The sequence below is a fragment of the Balaenoptera borealis genome, assembly GCF_965194805.1.
Source record: "Balaenoptera borealis genome assembly, chromosome: 6".
NCBI classification, from domain to species: domain Eukaryota; kingdom Metazoa; phylum Chordata; class Mammalia; order Artiodactyla; family Balaenopteridae; genus Balaenoptera; species Balaenoptera borealis.
This window is the reverse complement of record NC_138863.1, coordinates 60516577-60538274: the sequence shown is the minus strand read 5'-3', so window position 1 is coordinate 60538274 and position 21698 is coordinate 60516577. Positions and strand designations below refer to the sequence as shown.

At 40.2% G+C, this 21698-nt stretch overlaps 1 protein-coding gene and 1 long non-coding RNA gene across 10 annotated transcripts in view; one reads left to right on the top strand and one right to left on the bottom strand.

Annotated features, from left to right (window-relative positions):
- The window catches only part of PDK1 (pyruvate dehydrogenase kinase 1), a 45462-nt gene extending 33057 nt beyond the window's left edge, over positions 1–12405 (top strand). For 2 of the 3 annotated variants that reach the window (XM_082395419.1, XM_082395418.1), the window contains 3 exons: positions 3534–3644; positions 6878–6991; positions 9111–12405. In XM_082395419.1, the coding sequence (XP_082251545.1) occupies positions 3534–3644; positions 6878–6991; positions 9111–9251 (366 nt within the window). In that variant the 3' untranslated portion in view covers positions 9252–12405. The remainder of the gene's footprint in view (positions 1–3533; positions 3645–6877; positions 6992–9110) is intronic. The other variant, XM_082395420.1, reaches the window with a different exon arrangement.
- Positions 3652–21698, bottom strand: part of LOC309630338 — an 89312-nt gene continuing 71265 nt past the window's right edge. For 5 of the 7 annotated variants that reach the window (XR_014245612.1, XR_014245613.1, XR_014245616.1 and 2 more), the window contains one exon: positions 3652–5545. This is a non-coding gene — a long non-coding RNA (uncharacterized lncRNA). The remainder of the gene's footprint in view (positions 5546–21698) is intronic. The other 2 variants (XR_014245614.1, XR_014245615.1) reach the window with 2 other exon arrangements.

Sequence of the window (21698 nt, the reverse complement as noted above, 5' to 3'; positions counted from 1 at the left end):
TATTAATTTTTTATATTAAAAATAATAAGTTATTAAGAAAAAAGTTTAATTTTTTAAAATAAAATGTATGAAAAAACTTAAAATTTTTTTAATTTTCAAAAATAGAAAATAAGGAAAAAATTAAGAAAAATTTATTTTTCTTAATAAAGGTTTTAAGTAAAAGAAGAAACAAACAAAAAAAATGGACGGACCGATCTCTAGGACTAATGGTGAAAGCAAAGCTATACAGACAAAATCTCACCCAGAAGCTTACACACATACACTCACAAAAAAAGGAAAAGGGGAAAAATTAATATATCCTGCTCCCGAAGTCCACCTCCTGAATTTGGGATGATTTGTTGTCTATTCAGGTATTCAACAGATGCAGGCACATCACGTTGTTGGTGGAGCTTTAATCCACTGCTTCTGAGGCTGCTGGGAGAGATTTCCCTTTCTTTTCTTTGTTCGTACAGCTCCCGGTGTTCAGCTTTGGATTTGGACCCGCCTCTGCATGTAGGTCGCCTGAGGGCATCTGTTCCCCGCCCAGACAGAACGGGGTTAAAGGAGCAGCTGCTTCGGGGGCTCTGGCTCACTCAGGCCAGGGGGAGGGAGGGGTACGGATGCGGGGCGAGCCTGCGGCGGCAGAGGCCAGCAGGAAGTCGCAGCAGCCTGAGGCACGCTGTGCGTTCTCCCGGGAAAGTTGTCCCTCGATCACGGGAGCCTGGCAGTGGCGGGTTGCACAGGCTCCCGGGAGGGGCGGTGTGGAGAGTGACCTGTGCTCGCACACAGGCTTCTTGGTGGCGGCAGCAGCAGCCTTAGCGTCTCATGCCCGTCTCTGGGGTCCGCGCTGATAGCCGCGGCTCGCGCCCGTCTCTGGAGCTCGTTTAGGCGGCGCTCTGAATCCCCTCTCCTCGCACACCAGGAAACAAAGAGGCAAGAAAAAGGTCTCTTGCCTCTTCGGCAGCTGCAGACCTTTTCCCGGACTCCCTCCCGGCTAGCTGTGGTGCGCTAACCCCTTCAGGCTGTGTTCACGCCGCCAACCCCAGTCCTCCCTCTCCCTTCAATCCCGAGCCTCAGCCTCAGCTCCCAGCCCCGCCCGCCCCGGCGGGTGAGCAGACAAGCCTCTAGGGCTGGTGAGTGCTACTCGGCACCGATCCTCTGTGCGGGAATCTCTCTGCTTTGCCCTCCGCACCCCTGTGGCTGCGCTCTCCTCCGTGGCTCTGAAGCTTCCCCCCTCTGCCACCTGCAGTCTCTGCCCACGCAGGGGCTTCCTAATGTGTGGAAACCTTTCCTCCTTCACGGCTCCCTCCCACTGGTGCCGGTCCTGTCCCTATTCTTTTGTCTCTGTTATTTCTTTTTTCTTTTGCTCTACCCAAGTACGTGGGGAGTTTCTTGCCTTTTGGGAGGTCTGACGTCTTCTGCCAGCGTTCAGTGGGTGTTCTGTAGGAGCAGTTCCACGTGTAGATGTATTTCTAATGTATCTGTGGGAAGGAAGGTGATCTCCGTGTCTTACTCTTCCACCATCTTGCCCAGACCCCCCCTTTTTGTCTTAAATATACACAGACCAAATGTGTCTGTCTCTCCGTTATTCCCTCTGTCCCTTTTTCCCAAATAACTCAGGTTCTGTTATAATACCTGTTAACAATTCTCTTGGAAACTCTTTTGACCACTTTAAAAATGTACTGGTTCCAGTTTATTACATTTTTGGCTGCAAAGCAAAAGCAGTTACCTTTATCAATTTTTAACTATATTTCCATAGCTTAGATTACCCCTTCACCTCCAGTGAGATGACACTTCTCAGAGTCACCCCTGGCCTTCCTGTTCCACTCTCTGCTTTTATCATACTAACCTATGGCTAGAAATCACTTCTTTTTTCATACCTGTTGGATTGCTGTAGTGTTTCTGACCAAAAGGTTAAGGAAAATCAGGAAATATTTATTGAAGTGTACCTTTTTATCTTAGTGTTGTTTACTTAATATTTATAGAACCACACTTCTGACTCATGTTACCAGCAAATGTGCAGCAGAGCATTAAATTAAAGGATGAATAATTAACAAATTGATGGATCTCAGAAAATACCCAGAGCCCTTCATTTATCTTACTAAAATAAATCTCTTCACAGGGCTTCAATTCATAGCCAAGAACAATTTCAAGCATAATGCTACATATACAAGTTCTTAATAAAGTTCTTATATATTTTTATACTGTAGTTATCTAATTACAGACATCAGAGGCCAGTCTTCAAATGATATTTCAAAGCAGATTTGTATTTTAAAAATTAAAACAGCTATGAATTTCCATTGTGAGAGTAATAAATGTGCACATAAAGGTTTTTAGATACTATATAAAAACTCAGCTATAAGCCATTCAAGTTGGCTTTTTAATACATATCATTCCGTACAGTTTTTACTGTATATCTATATACATATGTTAAAAGCAGGTTTGTATATCACAACCATGTTAATATTATAGATAGTAGAATCAATTTAGATTTTGTGACAAGGGAAAATGGCTGAAGTAGATTAGAAGATAAGCTGTACAATAGCTAGGAAAACAAGTCCATGTTAACTGAAGGAAAACAATGAAGACAATCTAAATAAATTACTAAATTCAATCTACCATATGATTTGAGTTGGAAAATGACATAAGAACAATGTAAAGAACTATGTCCTTTATAACTCACCAGAAAGTTGTCTGGGAGACTATGCTGTGAAATTACTTGTAGATGAGACTCTAAAACACAATGAAATGGTTCTGTTTTTGTCCTCCCTGAAAATGGCAATTATACTTTTTTTTCCATAATAGAGGTAATTGTGGAAAAAAACTAAGAAACTAAAACCCCAAAAGAAGAAAATCACTCATAATTCCATTGACAATAAAATTATATTTTGTTAGACTTCATTATAATTTTTGCAGAATTAGAATGTCATAAATGCCTCTCCATTTTTTTTTGCTACTTAACAATATTTTATGAGCCTCTCATGCCAGTACATACAGTTCTACCTAATATTTAGTGGCGAAATAGTATTCTGTTTTAGAATGTATGTTAGTTTACTTAAATAGCCCCCTATTTAGGTGGTAATCCAGTTTTAGCTGTTCTACACAGTGCTGTGATGGATATTGTCATACATACTTAGCATGCTTTTCGGATTATTTTCTCAGGATAAACATTGTTGGGTCAAAGGGTACATGCATGTTTCATCTGGTTGCCAAACTGCCAGAAAGGAATTACAAATTTATTGTTACATACAAGATAAGCTAAGCCTATGCCCCAGTGTGTGCTGTACTGCATCATTAGTGTGACTGCAATATTTACACAAAGCCACAGCATTGAAATTTGTATTACAGTGGAGTTCCTTATGTCTTAGAATTCTACATATTAGAGGGGATAAGTCCAGCAGTGAGGGAAATGTTTACATTCGCAACTTGGATCGCGTGGTATTCATTTTGGAAAGCAGAGCTCTTCAGGCAGCAGTTAAATGGTGACACAGCATGTGTTGGTATTTTGCTGTTTCTGGGACTTGGTCACAGGCCATGATCCTTTCTTACCTTAGATGAGTGACCGAGGAGGTGGTGTTCCTCTGAGGAAAATTGACCGACTCTTCAACTACATGTATTCAACTGCACCCCGGCCTCGTGTTGAGACATCCCGAGCAGTGCCCTTGGTATGTGATCAAGAAATTGTGAAGCAGGTTTTTGTGACTTGTCATAAAATAAGTTACCACATAAATCAGTTAAGCCATTGTGTAGGTTTCACCACAAGGACGAAAGGAAGCTATTAAGGGGGAAAAATCCGCACTTTCCTCTAAATTTATAGTTTTTAAAATACTGTTTTTAAAAATGATAAGAGCATAGGACAAGGAGTATGGTTTTACAGTTCTTGTTGCCAAGCTTAATAGTGCTGTGTCAGTAGTTTCCATGTGGTAAACCACATTTTGATATACTATCTCTAACGTGAAGCCTAAATTACCAGCTTCACTAGTACTTGGTTTAATCTTCAGTGTTTGTTTTTTTTCCCCCCTCAAGTACTTGTAATTAGAAAGATTACATGTTTGAGACTGAGAAGTATGACTAGAGCTCTGATCAGTTTAATTGCCAACCTGAAAATGGCTCAAATGATAATTGCGTTGATGGGTTTTTTAATTGATCATAGTCACCTATTTTCAGGTTTTAATAAGGTTAGCTTTTGAATGGACTCATTCATGGTCCTCCAACACCCAGAAAAGTGCTTTGCCAAATCTCTTACCTGTAATTCTGGAAAAGCTCTTGTTCTTCCAGGCTTTGAAGGTTCTGTGGCATATACACTGGAGTTATGCTGTAACGTGATTAAAAACAGTATAAGATGGGTCTATTATAGGCTCTTTCCTAGGAAGTTACTAAAAGGACTTCATTCTAATTGTACAGCACATTCTAGTTACACAGCACAGATTCTGTAGCTACAACTGTAATACAGCTTATGTCTTACCAAACTTTTAAAATGATTGCTCTAGGAACGTGCTCTTCAAGTTGAGATACGGGTAGGCATCCACGTGCCGTGGGACAGAAAAGGTCAACCAGTATCTTCTTAGATTCTGATTTTACTCTAAGAAGTGGAGAAAAGGGATATGCTGCTTTTGTAGTGAACAAACATTGTAGAATTTTTGTGGAGAGCAGCATAGTGTACTAGCCCAGACTCTGCATTTAAACTGTCCGGTCCATTCTCAGCTCTACTACATCCTAGCTGTGTAGCTATTATATAGCTCGAATTTTTATAAAGATTGAGTTAATATATCTAAAATGCTTTTTATAGTACCTGGCACATAGTAAGTGCCATGTAAGTGTTTGTTTAGGATGCAAAATTTACTTGAATTTTTAAGAAAACAGGAGGCTTGATGTGGCGCCGGCTGCCCATACACCTACACAGCCTGACCGAGGGTTAGCCTGTTGCTACGCTTCTACAGAGCCTCCTTCCTGATGTCATGACCCCTTTGTGAGTGGACCCAGCAGGCAAGCACTGGCGCAGCCGGGGAAAGGCTGCTTGACCTCCACAGGCGTGGTCATCAGGTCATACCTGATTACTGAGCGCTTCTTCCACGTGGATGCCTTCTGGTGGGCATTTGCATGGATGGAATGTCTTCACACTGTAAGCCTGTTCAGAGAGGGCTGTCCCCATTTCCCTCTTCCAGACCTTCTCTGTTCATCCAGTTTTGTTCTTTCCAAGTCTCTGACCAGCCAGCCCGTTCGCCACTGCCCATGGTCCGTGTAGGTGTTCCACTTTGAATTCCACCCACTGGTAGGATTTGCTTTCACTCCTGTCTTTCAGGCCCGGCCCTGAGAGAGGCTGTAGTGAAAGGGCAGTCCACTTGTGGCTGGTGTGGGACACTGTGTAGATCCAGCAGTGGACCAGGCCCATGCTGTTTTACTTTTCTGTTAACTATTATAGGGGAAGCCTGATGGGTCCACAGGTGTGGTAGGTTCAGGGAGAGGCAGTGATAAAGTAGATCAGGCACCATGGAATCCCGAGCCACCCGCTCATGCAGTTTTCTTGGGGCCATTTCTAGAGCCACTTAATGTATCAGGGTCCCACCTGGAAAGAGATAGCTCAAATTATGATAATTCAGGGAAGGCTTATCTACGAAGAGACAAATTATAGAAATAGGGGTGGGATAGCACAGGAATCCTGGCTAGCAGCAGCAGAGCTGTCACCACCCTGACTCAAGGGGAGAAGGAGAAGTCAGCAGAACCCAGAAGGGAAAGTTGCAGAGCAGCTGCTTACTCTCCAGGGACCCAGCCTGCCCAGGGGAAGCAACCTCAGTGAGAAAGAAGCAGGGGATGAATACCCTGACTTGACTCCCTTGTAACTCCTACTGGGTTCCCCATTGGCTAGACCCACTGGAACCAGAGGGCACAGAAATCCACTGACATCTGTTCAGGCAGCCTCCCAGGGCGAGGAGAAATGTGGAGAATGGATAGTTGATTTGGAGGGGTAAACAGAAACTCTGGTCTAAAAAAAAAATCAAGTAATAAATGATAGAGGTAGATAAGGCCAGAGCCTGGATCTGTTAATAGCACTGATTCCTGAATCCACATACACTCTTTACTGAAGTACTATATGGAATGTCATTGAACATCTGAGTTGGTGATAAAACCCTTTTTTACATTTATCCAAATGTTCTTCTTTGTATTAAAGAATTGGTAGGATTTATCCAGGTAAAGAAGGCCATTCCAGATACTGGGAACAGAATGAACAGACACAGATGTGAAAAATAATATGATCTGTTTGAGGAACTTAGGAGCAGAGATTTACTTCAGCTGGACTGGAAAGTGGGTGGCACAGACCTGATCTTACAGTCTTGAAAGCTCTTTTTTAGAAGCTTGGATTTTTAGACAGTGGGTTGGGATGATGTGGGTGGGGTGGGTTTTGGGGTGCTTCAAAGATTTTTAAGCAGGGGAAGTGACCTGTCAGTGAGAAGTAAAAGAGAACTATTAGGGATCTCTTCAGGTTCAGAACACGGGCTGCAATTCATGGTGTGAAGCCATGAGATGTATCTGTTAGGCTGCCACCAGGCTTTTTCTGCTCTTGCTCCTGAGAGGGAACATGTTTTATGTAGTATCACCGAAAGCAGTATTGGGATGCTCTGGAACAGGGCAGTAAAGAAGAGAAACGTGCTGCTTCTAGACCCCCACGGTCGTTTTATACAAATAAGAAGAGGGAGGAATTTTAAATGACCAGAGGGAAGCCGTCTAATGCAGTACTCAACTGGGCTGCAGCTTGATCATTTTTAATACTTAACTATTAACTGATCTTATAGATGCGGGCTCTGATAGCCCTGGGATACTCCAATAACATTTATTTTAATTAGAGAAGTATTTCAGTGTGTGGCTTTCCGAATAGAATTTCATTTTTCTCATCAAACAGGCTGGTTTTGGTTACGGATTGCCCATATCACGCCTTTATGCACAGTACTTCCAAGGAGACCTAAAGCTGTATTCCCTAGAGGGCTATGGGACAGATGCCGTTATCTACATTAAGGTAATGACCATAGTCTTCTGGACTTAATGATACGTCTTTGATTATAAGGTGCCAGTATTTAACTGTAATGAAATTTTCTTCTACCTCGTGCTATTAAAATATAAAAATGTTTTTATAACAAGGATCTCATCTGTTTTGACAAATGATCTCTTTGACTATGGGTAAGAAATGCTCATCTATAATGATCAGGACTTTGTTAATAGAAAAAAAACTGGGTTAAAGTAGGGAGTCAAAAACTTATGTTAAAATTAAATTTGTAAGACAAGACACATGAATTGACATTGATTCACCAGCCTTTTGATGTACTTGCTGAGGCCTTTCATTTGCATATGGGTCTGCAGATTGAAGTTTCAATTGTCTTTCTTGCAGAAGCTATACTTACAATACATTGTTTTGGTTCCTTTAATCAAAGAAACAGCCAAGTACGTAATCCTTGTTGATTATTATGCAGTTCCTTACAGTTGTCTTCTGATTTGACAGCAATTTTTATGTGGCTTTCCTTCATGAGTCTTTATGAAACATTCATCTTAGTTTTCAAAGAACTCCCCCTCGCCCATTTTTTGTGCTTTGTTAAAAGCAATACTTAGATTAAATTACAATGACAGATTTAAGTATATTAAGAGATTGAGGAACAATTACAGGTGACTCTTGGTAAGCATATAGCTCACCTGGTAGAAACAGACTTGCCTGGGTTGTTCCATGTGTTTATCTGACAAATCAGTATAAATTACAGGGATAGAAAACACTGGATTAGTTCAGCAATGGGCTGTTGGTACCTAATTTTTTAGCGACGCTAGTTTCTTGTTCTGGCCACTAGATGGCACCTATTTTATAGGAAATGCTGAAGACTTTACATTAGAAAAAGTAAAATTTGTCTGAAAAGGTTAAGTTCTTTCAAGATAATTTTCTTTTTTTAAACCATCTCAATTGTGAGGAACTTAAAAACATTGCCTTCATGATGCCCTTTTTATCATCAAATGTAACATTTTTGTTTGAGTCTGTAGATCAAGGAGTTCCAGCATAAAGAGAATATGATGTATAGGTGAAAGGTTTCTAGCTCCATTTTGGAAAAAAATAGAATACATGAAGTCTTGTAGAATAATTAAGGTCCTTCCTTACTATTATTGGAATGAGACTTCCAGTTCAATATTTTCTACATCTTGGGGAATACCTGTGGCTTAAGGTTGAAATCCTACCAAAATATCCTAATTTGAAGATAATGAGGAACATAGTTTATCTCAATGATACACGGGAAGCTGAAATAGAACGGTGAATTAATTGTGATAATATGTTGGAAACATGAAATTACAATCAGCCCTCTGTATCCCCGGGTTCCATATCCATAGATCCGAACACGAATCAAAAATATTTGAAGAAAAAAGAAATTCCAGAAAGTTGCAAAAAGCAGAACTTGAATTTGCTGCACATCAGCAACTATTTACATAATATCTACATTGTATTTGTATAGCATTTACGTTGTATTAGCTATTATAATTAATCTAGAGATGATTTAAAGTATACAGGAGGTTATGTAAAGATGATACACAGATACTACAGCATTTTATATAAGCGACTTGAGCATGGGCAGACTTTGGTATGCATGCGGGGTGGGGGGGTGATACAGAGGGTCAGCTATGCATGATGCAGAAATCATGTATGCTGTAACTAAAATTAGTGACTTTAATGTAGGAGAAGACACAGGATCAAACCCAGATTTCATTAAATGACTGTACAATTACATATGTTAAGGTACATATGTGAATTTTTATGCTTTTACACTTAACTGACTTTTTCAGTTAACCAACTTCTGTTCATCATGTTTTACAAGAATGTCTATCACACGTGTGTAAAACTTCAATCCAGCAGTTCCCAGGCTGGCTGGAGAATTACCGCAAGCAATAAACTCAACATGCACATCAAGCAGTTGCCATAGGCTTAGTAAATAACACGTTTCAAATATGTGCTCTATTTTAAAATGTATGTAGATGGTCTTATGTTTGATAAAATACAAATCCAATAAAGTATTGTTTAATTTGTAGTAACCTTTTTGCCATTGTAGATTTTCTCAAATAATGCATTCTAAAAAAATGCCTGATTTAGGTCCTGCTTTGACTTTCAGGCTCTGTCAACAGAATCAGTAGAAAGACTCCCGGTGTATAACAAAGCTGCCTGGAAGCATTACAACACCAACCACGAGGCTGACGACTGGTGTGTGCCCAGCAGAGAACCAAAAGACATGACGACATTCCGCAGCGCCTAGACACACTTGGGACCCCTGGAAAATCCAGATGTGGTTTTTTATTAAATTCGGAAGGGGTGGTGTTCAGAACCACATTATACCAAATACTTCATGTGTCGTTTTCACAGTTAACTATTTGGGTAGATAGAATAAGTGGTAAGTTAAATTCCATTTATGCCCGTTAAATCTCCTAAAGGATGAAGTTGTACCTATTTTACACTTAAATTTTCACAGTTAATTGAACGTATTTTTAAACAACTGTAGTTCTGGTCAACTTTCTCTTTACGGTAGACTTCAGAAGCATAGAAGTCTTTAGGTTTCTACAGGAAGCTGTGTAGTTTTTCAAGAAATACTTTTATGTCTGCTAGAAACATTTCCTTAATATCGATTAGCCAGTTAGCCATCTTTCTGTTTTAGAGGAGTTCTGCCAGCCTTTATTTAGTAATGACAGATGTAATAAGATGATCTACAGATTTACATGACTGACTACAATTAAAGCAGTAAACAGTTGCCCTGTTAAGTGTAGAACCAGCCACCTTTCAGCATCTACATGCATTGTCTTCACTCTGAAGTTAACTTATCGTGTTTTAATTTTATTGCAAAGGATTGTAATGATTGATTTCCTATGAAACTAAGCCAAGATCATGGGCAATCTACTTTGAATGTGCTTATGATTAATGCAATGGGAAATTTTTATACTAAAACCTAACAGCTGCTAAAATTCTAAATTGAATTTAAGAAATTGAGGGCAGAACAGTGAGTCCCAAAAACTGTACTAACAATTGTTGAGATTACCTGGGGGAGCGTTTGAGGAAGTTTTTCTGAGTCCTACTCCAGACATACAGAATCAGACTCTGCGGCTGGAGCCCAGGAATCTCAATTTTTATAACACTTCCTAGATGAGTCTGATGCCTCACCTAGTTAGGAAGCCACGCTTTTAAAATGAGTAATGATGATACCACATTTGCTAACATAACAGATCTTTAGATTTTGGTTTTCACCTATTGAAAGGTCAGGCTTCTAGACTCTAGGAACAAACTGGTGCAATTAGAAGCATAATTGGAAGCAAGAGACAAGTTGGCTACAGAAGAGTCAGGTAACCAAAGGATTAGAACCATAAATGCACAGGTACTGACAAAAAACATGTTATGAAAAATATCTATACTTTATCAGGAAAAAGTCACCTTGGGCTTATCACATTCGAATGTTTGCATTCGAATGTTAATTTGTAGTATACAAATTTTTGGTATATTCAGTATGTTATGATAACTCTGTTGGGCTTTAAGACAGAGATACCGAACAGGTGGTATCATCTTCGTTTTTGAGACTCAGAGTATAGCCCAAAGCTGCCCAGAATTGGAGTGAGGGCTCAAGCTGTATCTGCTGATCACTGTCAGGCGCCTGGTCTAAGAGACCATGAAAGTCAGGAGACTGAGTTGTTAGTCTTACCTCATCTTTTAAGGTGACAGGGAAGTACACTGAAAATAAATTTTAAAGTAAGATTTTAAATGTTTAAAGAACAGCTTTACCACTTAAATGGGGAACTTTATCTGGTAAATACATTGAGTTGAAACACCTCATTCTCAAAAGGATTATGTAAGCTTAACAGTGCTATACAAATTTGTAAATTGGAAGGGATGTTAAAGGGCCGTTAGCCCAGGACTCTCACATAAGAGATGAGGATCCTGAAACTCGGGGTGTGTGGGGTTTGCCCAGGGCTGATTAGCTGATGTGACCAAATGTTGGAAAAAGATCTTTTACCTATTACTCCTTAATTATGGATTTTATGATAAACAATAGGATATGCTAGTGGATGATTTATATTAGTTCAATGTGTCACAGTTTTTTTAGCTTAAAATTACACTTTTCTTGTAATGATGAAATAGTTTCGAAGCCTTTGACTCAAAGTATTCACTTTCTTTCCTAAATGAGACATTTGTACAACTGACATAAATTTGATATTTTTACTTAAGATCCACCCCCCCCCCCACACACACACACAAAATTAAAGTTTCTCTCTTAAGAGCTAAGAAATTGTGTTTTTAAAGGAAGAGTGAAATATTTTCCTTTAGCTTCTTTTTAAGGTGTAATGGCTTTTTTACTTCGTTACTGTGGTAAGGGACACAAAGTTACATATAAAAATATTTGGGGGAATGCTTTCTCCTAGTTGGTTTTAAATTATTGTGCTACCTGAAAAGTTTTTAGATTCTTACACTATTTTTCCCCACCAGCATTTAATATGATGCCATGTATATTTTAAAAATATACTGAAAGATAAGAAATGGATACTAAGTGATTTTTGTAACCTGGGCATTTAATGAATATGCCAACATTTTTTTAGGAAGAATCACAAAAAGTATTCTGCCCTGTACTTAAAATACTAGCTGGCTTTAGATGTCTTCATACTTAATGGTAATCACTTTCTTGCACTGTGAAGTTTTTACATGAAGATGTTGAAGTGGCAAGTCTACCCTATTATTTTATAAAATGTTTTGTGTATGGCAATAAACTGAAAACATGGATCAACTCTTATTCTGAAAATAAATTGACCCAATTTAGGTTTTTAAAAATATAATTGTTTTTTAAAATAAAGGTCTCTTTCATCATCAAGGGTCAGCTTTCTGTAAACATTCAAAAAGTCGAAGCTAGGTGGCTCACAGTGCACCTCACTATGCTTGGTAGAGGAAGTGTTGAGATTTCCAACGTGTACATTCTAATTGCGAAAGCAGGCAGTGGTTTGTATGATTTCAGTTATGCTAGATTTTCATTATCCAAACATCCACAGATGACTGACTTACTGCATAAATGAACATCTTCTCATGTGATTTTCAAGAGGTTATGTTAGTATACTCTTTGAATAACTTTTCACAATATAAGTAATATAGGAAAAGTCTTAATTTAACCAGCATTACTCTCTGCTTGTACCAGCCGAAAGTCAAAATTAAACTCCTCTAGTCAAAGATAGGTTCCTGTCCTGTTCCTGATCAATGGGATATGACCATCAATCTTCCCTTCATTATTAAAGCCAACAAGTTCCATAAAAGGACTGCATAGGTAAAGAACCAGGGAAACAGACTACTAGTGTTAGGGTCCCTTTGTGGCCTTGTGAACAGCCAATCAGAGAGGAAGCCAAAAAAAAAATAAATAAACAACCAATTTCAGTTTGCATCTTCAATTGCTGTGCCATAAATGTGACGTTTTAAACAGATGAGTAATCAGGGTTAAGTTGGTTTGCAAATACTGTATATGATTAACTTCTGGCCCCCAAAATTAAATTTTCTTACAGTCAAACTGAATGCACTTGAAAAAATGTGGCGTGAAGTATTTTATGTATGTCAAAAAAGAACGTACTGCTGGTTTGCTTAGTCCTGGCATTCTTAAATTACTGCACCTTTTCTGTTTACACGTTTGGAAATAATTAGGCATATACTACCCACTCTTCACGTTTCTTCAGCAGTCATTAACCATAGGCTTTTAATAGCGAGAGACAAGATTGCCAGCTTTTTCAAATTTATGACATGAGATGACCATAAAATTGGGTGGCCATAAAATTCTATATTATTATAGATATAAAACCATTTGGGGGAGGGAGGATCAAGATGGTGGAGTGGGAGGATGTGGAGCTCACCTACTGCCATAAACACCTCAAAAATACACCTGCATGTGGAACAATTCTCACATAAAGCCAACTGGAAACTGGCAGAAGATCTCTTACACAGCCAAAGCTGCAGAAAAGATTTTCCATGTAATTGGGTAGGACGAAACACATAAACAAAAAAAAGGGCATCAGGATGGGGCCAGCACCCCTGGGAGGGATCTGTGAAGGAGGAAAGGTCCACATGGGCAGGCTCTCACTCTGGGGAGCCCCCTTGCCTGCTGGGAGGTCTGCTGGGAGAGGCTGGAGTGGCCTGGACTCTGATTGCAGGGAGTGTGTGCATGCTGACTTGCCTAGCAATCAGGGTGGAGGGAGACCAGTGCTGACAGCTGCCGCCTACTGCCCTTCCCAGTCCCAAAGGCGTGCAGAGCAGGGCTGCTAGAACGCACAGTGGGAAGATGCTGAATCTCAGGCAGATAGACCCTGGGATAGGACTCTACCTGCATGGAGACAGCCTGGAGGGCCTGGGCTGTGGTCTAGGCCAAACCTCAGAGCTCATTGTCAGCATGTGAACAGCGGGGCACAGGTCCAGCATCGGAACCCACTGCCAGCACACACACAGAGTGGTGCCACAGAGACGCATCTCTCTGTGCAGACAGTCCCTGGGGAGGAATACACAGCAGTTTGTTTCCCAGTGGGAGCTCGCCAGTTCCACCCACCCCACACTGTAACCTGGGGCCAGATCTGGGGCAGACAGGTCCTGGGAGAGGCCCGTCGTGGAGGCAGCCCAAGTCCCAGGCAGCAGCACAACCACCTCCATTCCTGCAGCCACAGCACCAGCCCACCCCACACTACAGCCTAGCACTAGGTCTGGGATGAACGTAACAGAGAAAGCGACGTGACCTTGGGCTGCTTCCGGGCAGAACTGAACATACCTGCATGGGCAGCACATAGGTTTGCTGTGACCACAGGGGCCTCACTTGCTTCAGCAATCACCTCCTTTGAGGCACAGCACACACTTAAGGGCGATGAAGCCTTATCAAACCTGACCCTCAAGGCTTCTACTCCAACAACCAGGCAGCAAACCCCATCCCTGACAGGGATATGACGGCCACAGAGCAAAGAGGAGGCCCCGCCCAGCATCCAGTGAAGGCTCTGGACACCACAACACCAATCACACCCCCTATCAAGGGAACAATGGCCAGCACACTCTTAAGGAAATAAGTGACTGGCCTCCATACCAAAAACAGCCCTTGCACCAAAAATATTGGACTCACAGTCTTACACAGGGATGTTCCCACATAAAAACACCCCTTCAAGACCACAGTAGATAACTTTCTCTGTCTCTATGATTTTAGGAGAAACAGTTAAGTAAATGAAAAAGCAGAGCAACTACTCCCGATTAAAAGAACACGAGAAATCCCCTGAAAGAATTAATGAAACAGACTGTGGTCTACTAGACCCTGAGTTCAAAAAGGAGGTAATAAAAATGTTAAAGGAATTAAGAAAGAGTATTGATAGAAACGCAGATCACTGTAACATGGAACTAGAAACTCTAAAGAGGAACCAATCAAAATTAGACAATTCAATCACCAAGATAACCAATCTAGAAGCAATGAATAGCAGACTAAATAACACAGAAGGATGAATAAGTGATCTGGAAGATAAAATAATGGAAATCACCCCATCAGAACAGCAGACAGAAAGACCAATGGGAAAAAAAAATGAAAGCAACAGACAAGATCTATGGGATAATATAAAGCATGCCAATCTACACATAATAGGGGTTCCAGAAGGAGAAGTTAGAGAGGAGGGGATCAAAAATGTATTTGAAGAAATTAAGTTTGGGAAGTTTTCAGCCATAAAGAAGGAAACAGATATCCAGGTACAGGAAGCACAGATGGTCCCAAACAAGATGAACCCAAGCAGACCTACACCAAGACATACCATAATTACAATGGCAAAAGTTAAAGATAAAAGAGGATTCTAAAGGCAGCAAGAGAAAAACAAAGTCAGTTACAAGAGAACCCCCCATAAGGCTATCAGCTTATTTCCTTGCTGAAACTTTGTAGGGCAGAAGGGAGTGGCATGATATATTCAAAGTCCTGAAAGGGAAAAACCTACAACTTAGTATACTCTACCCAGCAAGATTTTCATTTAGAGTAAAATGAGAAAAAGAATTTCTCAGACAAGCAAAAACTAAGAATACAGCAATACCAAATCTACCCTGAAAGAAATCTTGAAAAGTCTTCTCTAAATACAAAAGTAAGAATCTATAGGAAAGGAAAAATCACAATAGGAAAGGTAAATATATCAAAGGATCGAAGGTCACTTAAGTAAACCAGTACACAGACTACAAAGCAATCAAATTTTGTAAAAGTGATAACTACAATTAACAGCAAAAGGATAAACGAAGATGTCCTATTTTACATCAAATTCACAAAGTGTAGGGGAGGGGAGTAGAAAAGAAAGATCTTTTATGGAATGTGTTTGAACTTATATGACTATCAGTCTAAAGCAAGTAGATAAAACCAGGGTAACCACAAATCAAAAACATACAATAGATTCACAAAAACTAAAAAGAAAGGAACTCAAGCATAATAGAAAAGAAAACCATCAAACCACAGAAGGAAAAAACGAAGAGAAGAAATGAACAAAGAGCTACAAAACTCAACTGGAAAATCAGATCTAAAATGGCAATAAGTAAATACCTATCAATAATTACTTTAAATGTCAATGAATTAATGTTCCAATCAAAAGACAGAGTGGCTGATTAGATTTAAAAAAGACCTTTCAGTACGCTGCCTACAAGAGACTCACTTCAGGGCACAAAACACATAGATTGAAAGTGAGGGGATGGAAAAAGATATTTCACACAAAGGGAAATGACAAGAAAGCAAGGGTAGCAATACCCATATCAGGCAAAATAGACTTTAAAACAAAGTCCATAAGGACAAAGAAGGACATTATATAATGATAAAGGGATCAACACAAGAGGATATTACACTCAACATATATGCACCCAATATAGAAGCACCTAAATGTATAAAACAAATACTAACAGACACAAAGCGAGAAACTGACAGGAATACATAGTAGGAGACTAACACCCCACTAACATCAATGGACAGATCTTCCAGACAGAAAAATCAATAAGGCAAGAAAGGTCCTAAATGACACATTAGACCAGTTGCACTTAACTGATATCTACAGGACACTACATCCAAAAACAAAAGACAGAATACACATTCTTTTCTAATGTGCATGGAACAATCTCTAGGATAGACCACATACTAGGTCAGAAAACAAGCCTCAACAAATTTAAGAGGCTAGAAATTACTTCAAGCATTTTTTCTGACCACAACGGTATGAAAGTAGAAATCAGCCACAGAAAGAAAAATGGGGGGAAAAAAAAGAACACACAGAGACTAAATAACATGCTACTAAAAAAAAACCAGTGGGTCAATGATGAAACCAAAGAGGAAATCAGAAAATACCAAGACAAATGACGATGAAAACACAACCTCACAAAACCTATGGGATGCAGCAAAAACAGTTCTAAATGGGAAATTCATAGCAATAGAAGCTTTTCTCAGGAAACAAGAAAAATCTCAAACAACCTAAACTACCACCTAGAAGATTAGAAAAAGAAGAACAAACAAAACCCAAAGTCAACAGAAGGAAGGAAATGAAGATTGGAGGGAAATAAAATAGAGAATTAAAAAAAAAAAAACTAAGCTTTTTTTTCTTTTTTTTTTTAAGATAAATAAAATTGACAAAACTCTAGCAAGGATCATCAAGAATAAAAGAGAGAGGACCCAAATAAACAAAATAAGAATTGAAAGAGGGAGAGAGAGGAGATGGCGGAAGAGTAAGACGCAGAGATCACCTTCCTCCCCACAAGTACGTCAGAAATACACCTACATGCGGAACAGCTCCTACAGAACACCCACTGAGCACTGGCAGAAGACCTCAGACCTCACAAAAGGCAAGAAACTCCCCACGTACCTGGGTAGGGCAAAAAAAAAAAAAGAAAAAACAGAGATAAAAGAATAGGGACGGGACCTGCACCAGTGGGAGGGAGCTGTTAAGGAGGAAAGGTTTCCACACACTAGGAAGCCCCTTCGTGGGCAGAGACTGCGGGTGGCAGAGGGGGGAAGCTTCAGAGCCACGGAGGAGAGTGCAGCAGCCACAGGGGTGCAGAGGGCAAAGCGGAGAGATTCCTGCACAGAGGATCGGTGCCGACCAGCACTCACCAGCACGCGAGGCTTCTCTGTTCACCCGCCGGGTCGGGCAGGGGCTGGGAGCTGAGGCTCGGGCTTCGGTCAGATTGCACGGAGAGGACTGGGGTTGGCGGCGTGAACACAGCCTGAAGGGGTTAGCGCACCACAGCTAGCCGGGAGGGAGTCTGGGAAAAGGTCTGCAGCTGCCGAACAGCCAAGAGACTTTTTCTTGCCTCTTTGTTTCCTGGTGCACGAGGAGACGGTATTCAGAGCGCCACCTAAATGAGCTCCAGAGACGGGCGCGAGCTGTGGCTATCAGCACGGACCCCAGAGACGGGCATGAGATGCTAAGGCTGCTGCTGCCGCCACCAAGAAGCCTGTGTGCAAGCACAGGTCACTCTCCACACTGCCCCTCCCGGAAGGCTGTGCAGCCTGCCACTGCCAGGGTCCCGTGATCGAGGGACAACTTTCCCGGGAAAACGCATGGCGCCTCAGGCTGGTGCAACGTCATGCCGGGCTCTGCCGCCGCAGGCTCGTCCAGCATCCGTACCCCGCCCTCCCCCGGCCAGAGTGAGCCAGAGCCCTGGAAGCAGCTGCTCCTTTAACCCCGTCCTGTGTGAGCGAAGAACAGACGCCCTCAGGCGACCTACATGCAGAGGCGTGTCCAAATCCAAAGCTGAACCCCGGGAGCTGTGCGAACAAAGAAGAGAAAGGGAAATTTCTCCCAGCAGCCTCAGAAGCAGAGGATTAAAGCTCGACAAACAACTTGATGTACCTGCATCTATGGAATACCTGAATAGACAACAAATCATCCCAAACTGAGGAGGTGGACTTTGGGAACAAGATATATTATTTTTTCCCCTTTTCCTCTTTTTGTGAGTGTGTATGTGTATACTTCTGTGTGAGATTTTGGCTGTATAGGTTTGCTTTCACCATTGGTCCTAGGGTTCTGACCGTCCGTTTTTTTGTTTTTTTGGTTTTTTCTACTTAAAAATTGTTTTTCTTTTTTTCTTAAGAATCATTTTTTACTTTTTTATTTTAATAACTTTATTCTATTTTATCTTGCTATATTTTATTTTATCCTCTTTCTTTTTTTCTATTTTTTCTCCCTTTTATTCTGAGCTGTGTGGATGAAAGGCTCTTGGTGCTCCAGCTAGGCATCAGGGCTGTGCCTCTGAGGTGGGAGAGCCAACTTCAGGACACTGGTCCACAAGAGACCTCCCAGCTCCACGTAATACCAAACGGCGAAAATCTCCCAGAGATCTCCATTTCAACACCAAGACCCAGCTTCATGCAACGACCAGCAAGCTACAGTGCTGGACACCCTATGCCAAACAACTAGCAAGACAGGAACACAGCCCCATCCATTAGCAGAGAGGCTGCCTAAAATCATAATAAGGCCAGAGACACCCCAAAACACACCACCAGACGTGGACGTGCCCACCAGAAAGACAACATCCAGCCTCATCCACCAGAACACAGGCACTACTGCCCTCCACCAGGAAGCCTACACAACCCACTGAACCAACCTTAGCCACTGGGGACAGAAACCAAAAACAACGGGAACTACAAACCTGCAGCCTGTGAAAAGGAGACCTCAAACACAGTAAGAAAGGCAAAATGAGAAGACAGAAAAACACACAACAGATGAAGGAGCAAGATAAAAACACACCAGACCTAACAAATGAAGAGGAAATAGGCAGTCTACCTGAAAAAGAATTCAGAATAATGATAGTAAAGATGATCCAAAATCTTGGAAATAGAATAGACAAAATGCAAGAAACATTTAGCAAGGACGTAGAAGAACTAAAGAGGAAACAAGCAATGATGAAAAACACAATAAATGAAATTAAAAATATTCTAGAAGGGATCAATAGCAGAATAACTGAGGCAAAAGAATGGATAAGTGACCTGCAAGATAAAATAGTGGAAATAACTACTGCAGAGCAGAATAAAGAAAAAGAATGAAAAGAACCGAGGACAGTCTCAGAGACCTCTGGGACAACATTAAACGCACCAACATTAGAATTATAGGGGTCCCAGAAGAAGAGGAGAAAAAGAAAGGGACTGAGAAAATATTTGAAGAGATTATAGTTGAAAACTTCCCTAATATGGGAAAGGAAATAGTTAATCAAGTCCTGGAAGCACAGAGAGTCCCATACAGGATAAATCCAAGGAGAAACACGTCAGGACACATATTAATCAAACTATCAAGAATTAAATACAAAGAACAAATATTAAAAGCAGCAAAGGAAAAACAAGTAACACACAAGGGAATCCCCATAAGGTTAACAGCTGATCTTTCAGCAGAAATTCTGCAAGCCAGAAGGGAGTGGCAGGACATATTTAAAGAGATGAAAGAGAAAAACCTACAACCAAGATTACTCTACCCAGCAAGGATCTCATTCAGATTTGATGGAGAAATTAAAACCTTTACAGACAAGCAAAAGCTGAGAGAGTTCAGCACCAGCAAACCAGCTTTACAACAAATGCTAAAGGAACTTCTCTAGGCAGAAAACACAAGAGAAGGAAAAGAACTACAATAATAAACCCAAAACAATTAAGAAAATGGTAATAGGAACATAGATATTGATAATTACCTTAAATGTAAATGGATTAAATGCTCCCAGCAAAAGACACAGACTGGCTGAATGGATACAAAAACAAGACCCATATATATGCTGTCTACAAGAGACCCACTTCAGACCTAGGGACACATACAGACTGAAAGTGAGGGGATGGAAAAAGATATTCCATGCAAATGGAAATCAAAAGAAAGCTGGACTAGCAATTCTCATATCAGACAAAATAGACTTTAAAATAAAGACTATTACAAGAGAAAAAGAAGGACACTATATAATGATCAAGGGATTGATCCAAGAAGAAGATATAACAATTGTAGATGTTTATGCACCCAACATAGGAGCACCTCAATACATAAGGCAAATACTAGCAGCCATAAAAGGGGAAATCAACAGTAACACAATCATAGTAGGGGACTTTAACACCTCACTTTCACCAATGTACAGGTCATCCAAAATTAAAATAAATAAGGAAACACAAGCTTTAAATGATACATTAAACAAGATGGATTTAATTGATATTTATAGGACATTCCACCCAAAAACAACAGAATACATATTTTTCTCAAGTGCTCATGGAACATTCTCCAGGATAGATCATATCTTGGGTCACAAATCAAGCCTTGGTAAATTTAAGAAAATTGAAATCGTATCAAGTATCTTTTCCGACCACAATGCTATGAGACTAGATATCAATTACAGGAAAAAATCTGTAAAAAATACAAACACATGGAGGCTAAACAACACACTACTTAATAACCAAAAGATCACTGAAGAAATAAAAGGGGAAATCAAAAAATACCTAGAAACAAATGACAATGAAAACACAACGACTCAAAACCTATGGGATGCAGCAAAAGCAGTTCTAAGAGGGAAGTTTATAGCAATACAAGCCTACATCAAGAAACAGGAAACATCTCGAATAAACAATCTAACCTTACACCTAAAGCAATTAGAGAAAGAAGAACAAAAAAACCCCCAAAGTTAGCAGAAGGAAAGAAATCATAAAGATCAGATCAGAAATAAATGAAAAAGAAATGAAGGAAACGATAGCAAAGATCAATAAAACTAAAAGCTGGTTATTTGAGAAGATAAACAAAATTGATAAACTTTTAGCCAGACTCATCAAGAAAAAAAGGGAGAAGACTCAAATCAATAGAATTAGAAATGAAAAGGAGAAGTAATAATTGACACTGCAGAAATACAAACGATCATGAGAGATTACTACAAACAACTATATGCCAATAAAATGGACAACCTGGAAGTAATGGACAAATTCTAAGAAATGCACAACCTGCTGAGACTGAACCAGGAAGAAATAGAAAATATGAACAGACCAATCACAAGCACTGAAATTGAAACTGTGATTAAAAATCTTGCAACAAACAAAAGCCCAGGACCAGATGGCTTCACAGGCGAATTCTATCAAACATTTAGAGACGAGCTAACACCTATCCTTCTCAAACTCTTCCAAAATATTGCAGAGGGAGGAACACTCCCCAACTCATTCTACGAGGCCACCATCACCCTGACACCAACACCAGATAAAGATGTCACAAAGAAAGAAAACAACAGGCCAATATCACTGATGAACATAGATGCAAAAATCCTCAACAAAATACTAGCAAACAGAATCCAACAGCACATTAAAAGGATCATACACCATGATCAAGTGGGGTTTATTCCAGGAATGCAAGGATTCTTCAATATACGCAAATCAGTCAACGTGATACACCATATTAACAAATTGAAGGAGAAAAACCATATGATCATCTCAATAGATGCAGAGAAAGCTTTTGACAAAATTCAACACCAATTTATGATAAAAGCCCTGCAGAAAGTAAGCATAGAGGGAACTTTCCTCAACATAATAAAGGCCATATATGACAAACCCACAGCCAACATTGTCCTCAATGGTGAAAAACTGAAACCATTTCCACTAAGATCAGGAACAAGACAAGGTGCCCAATCTCACCACTATTATTCAACATAGTTTTGGAAGTTTTAGCCATAGCAGAGGAGAAAAAGAAATAAAAGGAATCCAAATTGGAAAAGAAGAAGTAAAGCT